Consider the following 7,391-nt stretch of genomic DNA (forward strand, 5'->3'; position numbering starts at 1 on the left):
GATACATCTCTCAACACCCATATGAAACAGAACTGTAAACAGATTTTCTTTTTCTTTATGGATATTTTACAAATCACTCACCTTTTTAACTGTATTCTTGTTTTACTGTCATATGGTATTGCATAACTGTTTTTCATTTACTCTCATAAATGGTGACCAAAACGTTTGAGACCCACTGAGATAACTAGACTAAAGTTAACTATCTAAACAGAGAGTCCCTTACCTCACTGAGCTGTAGTTATCTCTCTCAGTCTGACAGGACAGAGGTCTCCCTCTCCTTGTTTTAGAAACAGCTTTTAATATCCGTTAGCGCAGTTAGCTAACCAGATGCTAACAACAACAATGCAAATAGTGAGTTTGGTAGAAATATACTGTATAATAGTAAAGTTATTTAAGATGATGCCATATTTATTGAAGATTTTACATTATAAATATTCCCCAAAATTATTAAAAAGCATATTCTTCCAAACTCCTTGCTGTAGTATGACACACAGGAGACTATTGATGTGTGTAGTGAGTTTGGTAGTAATAAGATGTATAATAGTGATTGAATATTATTGTATTCTCTTTTTTCGGAGTTGCACTTTGCGGACGGTCCCTGAGCACTCGTTTCGTCTCCGGCTGCGGATAGAGACCAATGTAATGTGCCCAGCTCGGAGGACGGCGCGTATTGGCTTTTTTGATCAAAATGTGATTGTAGTTCTTTGTCAACCTTACCACTGTACTTAGGAGACGTCATTTGTGTCTGAATAACGTTTTGTTCATGAGTTATTGATCCGTGAAATCAGAATCTCCCAATATCGTTCCAACTTTACTGAACTAAGCCAGAAGACCGTCTCATTTCGTAGACCGCTCGGTTTGCTGTTCCTTCACTTTATTTTTATATTTATATACATTTATTTTGGACGAAAACTTAGCGTGAGGAAAGGCAAGTATGGCGTGAGTGCGTGAGATATGGGTTAATTGCTCGACTCTCACGCTCAATGCGTGAGTGTTGGCAGCCCTGTGTCAATACTCTGTTGGAAGTGAAAGTCTTGCAATCACAATGCTACTCAAGTAAAAGCATAAAAATACTGGCATCTAAATAATACTTTAAAAGTCAAAGTACTCGCTATGTAGATCATATGTTTTCATAATCATTAATGTATGTGTTGGTCAAGCTTAACGGTGGAACACATTTGAATTACTTTATACTTCTGGGTAGCATGTGAATTTAATCCAGGTGAAACTAAAGTCTTATTTGAAGGGTTGATTATATATATTCTTTATCATTAATCCATCTATGCAAAGTAACTAAAGGTACTACACAAATATAGCGGAGTAAAAGTACAATGTTTGCTTTGAATTGTAGTGGAGTAGAAATACAAAGTAGCATAACATGGAAATACTTAACTTAAGTAGGCCTACAAGTATTTCAGAATTGTACTTAAGAACAGTACTACTTGATTGTACTTCGTTACTACTGAATTTAAGGGCCAAGGAGTTAGCTTAACACAACTACTGCCTCATTTATTATCAGCTAACCTCAACAAATAAATATTAACACAACAGTAGATGTTAGGAGTATTTTGGTGGGTATATAACCATTTTCAGGGTTATAAAAACGGTCAAAAGGGATGTTTGGATATTATATTTGAAAATATTGCTGCCTATTTACAGCCTTGCCATAATTACTTTCTTTTGTTTACAACACTTTAGTTAAATTGGCACTTACAGAGATATAAAAACAACAGGCGAAATGTTAAAAACTGCTTTATATTCTAATATAACATTCAATTAAACAAAGATATAAAATACTCACTGACACAGTGTTAACAAAAGCAACATTTAAATCTTAATTTATTTTGTTTAAGGTCCCAAACATGTAGATGTTCCAAAAGGGGGATTTATTTACCCAAAATAAAGCAAACAATTAACAACATGTAAAAAGTTCTGGGCCCATAAAAGAGCTCAACTAAACAACAACTTAACCGAGCCCATGATACGGATTGAAAGTGTTATTATTATAAAACTGTACCAACTAAAAGTGGCCTAATAGACTGAAGAAAAAGGAGAACATTGCTAATCAAACCCTTTTACTTTTCAACATAGTAACTAAAACTAACACTGCCTACTAACAAATACAAATAAAGCATACATCCTATATAGTTTATAAACCCACAAATTCTGTTTCTATAATTTTTTATATCTGACATCGATATATATTGTTGTTACCGATGCATCATGTATAATCACGATTGCACTGTTGTGTTTTCTTCATTCCAGGATGATGTGGAGATCCACTACAGAGCCATCAGAGCCACTAGGGTGAGTATAATGTATCTAAAGTAGGTTGTTATGTAATGTTTCCACTGTTAGTGCAGCTTTAATGAAATATGAAAAGTCCTCGTCACGCCTTGCTACAACTTTCTGAGAACTCTAAAAGCACTTGCCCTAATTTATTAGTATGTTAATTTACAACACCCCATCTACCCGTTACATAATTAAACAGGATTAGGATTTTGCAGCGTTTATTTTAATTTAGAAGTACAAGATCTAAAATGATTATACAGTCGGAAGAATCCTTATATGGTCCTTCAACATAACACACTACTACTCCAATATAGCTATGTTATGAAATATTGTGCTTTAAACTCAAGTTACTTCTTTTTTTGTGGGGATGAAGCTTTGCCAGAAATATTTGACCTGCCAATAGCATAACATCATATCTGTAGCAATAGATGTACTGGATATCACCCCTGGCCTTTGTCAGACCATGGGACTCTAAGCAGTGAAGCCAGGATCTAGTAACCATTAAAAATAACTACATCTTAAAACGGTTGTAAATTGGTAAATAAATAAAAATGTCCAACATGATTTATACATGCAAGTTGTGTGCTTGTACATGCTGTATATATGTTTGTTTTTAACAATGCTGTCACCTATGGTCATGTAAAATATAAAATTCCTGATGGTGGTGCTAAAAGCGAGCTTCAGTCTCAAGTGTAAAAGCTTTCTTCTTACTTGTGAGCGTCAATATGTCATGGCTCAGTGCAACTCGAACTGTCTTTTTGAGACGCTGGTCATAAATAAACATGTATCTCACCAAAATACTAATGTGCATTACTGTTATCTTTGGATCCAGATGACGTTAATTAATTTGATCTCTATTCAAATTGGGCTTTTTACTAGAATGTACATTTTATAGCTTATTAGATGTACATGTTTCTCGTGCTTCATTTGTAGATATGTAAAATAACTATTGACAGAAGATCAGTGATCATAAATTGATATAATAATAATAACACTATAATATGAGTGCACTACGACTTGCCTCCAAAAGCAGGTGACTTTCGACAGAAGTGTAAGTAGAAGCATTGGTCAAAACTCCCATCTTTCTATTTAGTCGTTTAATTTTATATCCCCAAACACTTCTCCGTATGAACAGTATTACATCACTATTGACTGATACCAGGTTTATTCTGTTTTTACTTTCTGGCAGTAAACATGTTTGTTATTTAAGATTTGTGTAGTTAGAGCATGCTTTAGCTTAATGTGGAATGGTTATGAAGCAAGGTGCCCTGATATAATGCCTAACCTCATTTAATGCACAGATAATCTCATCATTTGGAAACTTGTGAGATTGTATAACTAGACGTGACCCCTGTCAGTTATTGCTAAAAATACAATTGGAGGATCTTTTTCACAACAGGCCGAGATTGGTTCTGACTTTAGTGAACGTCATTTCTGCACAGATAGTATTTGTTCACAAGGAGGCAGTGTTGTCCTTTTGAACAATAAACAGAAAAGTGGACAGATTTACTGAGAGCAACAGCAAAACGATTTTATTGTTTAAAAAGATGGTTCAAAACAAACTTGGAGGATCTTATGTTCTCATCAAGTCAAAAAGAAGATACATAAAGTGGTAGAGGGCAATATTAATCCAGACATTGCATCCATTAAACAGCATTAAGCACTACGTTTTTTACATTTCAGGCCTTGTACCATGAAAAGCTTCTTGAATATAGTTGAGCTTTGTAATAACCTTTATGTTCTTGCTTTCAATTTGCTAAGCGACAAACACCACATTTAAACATCGAGGTTTAATCGATCAGTTGTTGCAGGTATCAGAGCTTCCCATAATAGAATGGATCCAGTTGCTGTACTCGGCAATCTTAGTATAACCGTAGAATAACGGGCTGTCTTTGGTGTATTGGAAGCCCGCGGACACCACCCCGTATGCCTTTTCACCTTCGCAGACCAGTGGACCACCAGAGTCTCCCTGCAAGTACATGAACAGTATACAGTGATTGCTTTGACATAATGTACCTGTTGACCAGTGTTTGTTTGTGCTTGTGATGTGTAGCTATACCTACCGGAGCTGGTCTAGGCTCTCCCTTAGAGCAGTACAATTTGTCCTCATTACACTGCTTATCGTTGATGAGCGTTACATTAGCTTCCATGAGTTCACGAGACATGAATCTTTCGTTCTTGACTGTTCCCCCCCAGCCGGAGGTCGAACATGATTTTGGCAGAAACTCATCGTCTTGGCATGCGATAGCAATGGGTTTCACAGTTTTGCTGAGGATTGGCTGGGAGCTCAACTTTAGACACAGAGAGAAAAATAAATATATTTAAAAAGTATTAAAGTCAAATTGTTGAGTGTTTTAGGATTAATTCATTCAATATGGCATTTTCTAATGAGATGAGGAACAAAAAAGTGTTAATCACACATTCCTGCTGTTTAGTACAGATGTTAAATTCTATTTAAAATGAGTTTTACTCTCACCTTAAGAAGCATTATGTCATTTCCTAAACCACCCGTGTAGTTTTCATGTGGATAGGATTTCTCCACACTTAGGGACCGTCGTGCATCTATGTTCGACAAACTTTTAACTCCTAGAAAGACTTTGTAAGAACTGAAATGACAAAAGTGCAGAAAAGTTATCTCTGAATAGTTTTGAGTAAGTCAGTCAGAAGGCCAGAACGTAAAAGAAAAAGTAAGTTGAACTGACCATGATTGGCAGTGGGCTGCAGTCATCACAAAATCCGCGTTCAGAAGGAAGCCACCGCAGTGTTTTATATGACCAGTCTCATGATACTCCAAAAGCACCATGTATGGCCTGCTTTGTGCCACTTGACCTCCAATGATTTTTCCTGTATGAACTGAGAGGAAGTGCATTTGGGATCAAAACTAAACTTACTGACAAAAGAGACTAATAAAATAAATAACGAATCCTTATGCCTTTTATGTCTAACAGTGAGATATAGTTCCTCATGTGATTAGGTTCAAACTGCAATCTTAAACACAGCTAAAGTGTATATAATGCAACAAAACAAAAACGTACCTTGTCCACCAAGAGTCAGCGCGAGTATCAGTGTCAGCAGTTCAAAGCGGATAAACATGGTGAGACCAGAGTCTAGCTGAGCTTCTGAAAGGACTGACACACATCACTGGAAATTTCAATCTTTAAATGCTTCCTTGTGTAACCGAGAAAAGGAAGTGTTTGTGTATTTTGCATATACAAACCATGTGGCTTTTAACCACATTCATGAACAGGGCGTGTCTATCTCCTCCAGAGCATGACAAGTTTGATCCAAAAAATATAAGTCTAAAATATTATATAAGTACGTACACTATAGTGCATGTGGTTTTTAAAACGCAAAGTCTGTGAAATTGACCATTTCTTAATTTTTTTTATCTGCCATAACATTGCCGCAAAATACTGTAGGATATTGTTAACACAGTCTCCTGGCAACAAAGGCTCCTTGGCAATAGACATACTGTAGTCAGGGGGCATTCACATGAACATGATCAGACGTACTTAACACTGTAGGCTTAAGTTTTGTTGGTGCAACTGACATAAAGTCTAATCTATAGACCTGTCTTAACAAAGACCGACTTAGCAATTAGGACAATTCCTGGAAATAGAAATAAACAGGACTTTCTATAGTGATGACACACCTGAATCATTACTAATTTAATAATATCTACATTACTAATTGCAGTGCCTAACACTCAGGGACCTCACGCTGCTTAGTGCACATTTGTATTATGTCTGTATTTAAAGTTTATTAAGACTGTATTTAACTTATATATGCCCGAAGTATTCCATACACTGTATGCTTCAAACCTTATCTGTAAATATGTATTTTATACAAACTTATCTGTAACTTGCCACACATTTGATACAAGCTTGATACTTTAATCTCATTACATTACATGTGGGCAATCCCCACAGGAGCAATTTAGGGTGAAGTGTTGCTGTGTATGGGTATTGAAACAGTGCCTTCCTGATCCGAAGATCAGCGCACTAAACCACTGGGCCGCAGCCTCATGCACTTTATCTCTTCTTTGTACTTTCTGGTTGGACGCAAATTGCATTGGCTCATATCCAGGCTACACAGAAAGCCTGAAATTGTATGTTTCGCTCTAAAGAAGATGCAATGATCTAAAAGAGGGGTAATTTTTGGGGATTGAGTACCTACAGAGACGGTCCATTACTATTAAGCAGCAAGACATATTGTTTACATTATCATAGAGCTCTGAGAGAGGACAAGCTGTGTGTTGAGTTTGATGCTTCATCAGGCACTCAGTTAATTATAATTGATCAAGTAACAGGATCCAACCTGAATTCATAACCAATAACTTCATAAGATTTGGGCTGCAAAAATTGCTGAAATCAAGATAACATTTCTGCGAACATCACTATACACATCATAGAGACAGACATCATGCATTGGGATGTCTGTGGTAAACTGATGAAAATAACAGGAAGCCATGAGAGCTGAGAATGTTTAAAAAACAGTTTGGCCCGTCTTACTGCAGCAACTTTAGGGGAAACATCTAAAACAGTATTTTTTTTGAACATCCAGTTGGGAGAGACCCTTAAAATGTTGTTGTTTGTAAAAGACCTTCTCTTTATGTATACTCAGTTGCCCACACACGCATACTGACTGCTGCAGCTAGCATACACTTTTGCTAATGAGAACACTCAATACCCACTTGGATCAATCTCTGTGTTCAGCCACATTTCGGGATGAATCCTTTTTAAATGTTAAAGGTTCATACAGTACATATGCAAATAATTACCAAATACTTGAGGTATAATAATAATAATATATTTATTTTGTTAGCGCTTTTACAGGTGCTCAAAGACGCTTAAAGTGTATGCTTGAATACTGAGACTAATACTTTCATGTCCCAAATGTAGTATTACAGAATTGTATGATGGAGATACTGCACATAAACAGCACTTTTTAAATACATACAATTGTGTAATGTAGCATACACAATGTCATAGAGTGAATGACATATCCCTCTCTTTTGGGTGTTGTGCAGGTTCTAGGAAGAAAGCTAGTCAGGCTGGCATGCTGTCACTGACAGTTAATGTAAGAATCACTTGAATCTA

General features: G+C 36.2%; 1 protein-coding gene across 1 annotated transcript; it reads right to left on the reverse strand.

The window, feature by feature from the left end:
- Positions 1 to 3,802: 3,802 nt before the first annotated feature.
- Positions 3,803 to 5,477, reverse strand: LOC104950607 (granzyme G-like). Its single transcript, XM_010777145.1, has 5 exons — positions 5,328 to 5,477; positions 4,995 to 5,145; positions 4,769 to 4,898; positions 4,356 to 4,583; positions 3,803 to 4,261 (listed from the first exon to the last, which is right to left on the reverse strand). The coding sequence occupies exons 1-5, from the start codon at positions 5,383 to 5,385 to the stop codon at positions 4,091 to 4,093; spliced, it is 738 nt and encodes a 245-aa protein (XP_010775447.1). The 5' UTR covers positions 5,386 to 5,477; the 3' UTR covers positions 3,803 to 4,090.
- Between the last annotated feature and the right edge of the window lie 1,914 nt (positions 5,478 to 7,391).

This window comes from Notothenia coriiceps, unplaced genomic scaffold (assembly GCF_000735185.1).
Source record: "Notothenia coriiceps isolate Sejong01 unplaced genomic scaffold, NC01 NC01_scaffold00017853, whole genome shotgun sequence".
NCBI lineage: Eukaryota > Metazoa > Chordata > Actinopteri > Perciformes > Nototheniidae > Notothenia > Notothenia coriiceps.

What these genes read in the sequence shown, in the direction of transcription:
- LOC104950607 (XM_010777145.1), bottom strand. Translation starts at nt 5,385, where the DNA reads ATGTTTATCCGCTTTGAACTGCTGACACTGATACTCGCGCTGACTCTT. An exon ending in GCAGCCCACTGCCAATCATG is followed by an intron (nt 4,899 to 4,994) that starts GTCAGTTCAACT and finishes TTGTCATTTCAG; the next exon opens with TTCTTACAAAGTCTTTCTAG. An exon ending in GAGAGCCTAGACCAGCTCCG is followed by an intron (nt 4,262 to 4,355) that starts GTAGGTATAGCT and finishes ATGTACTTGCAG; the next exon opens with GGAGACTCTGGTGGTCCACT.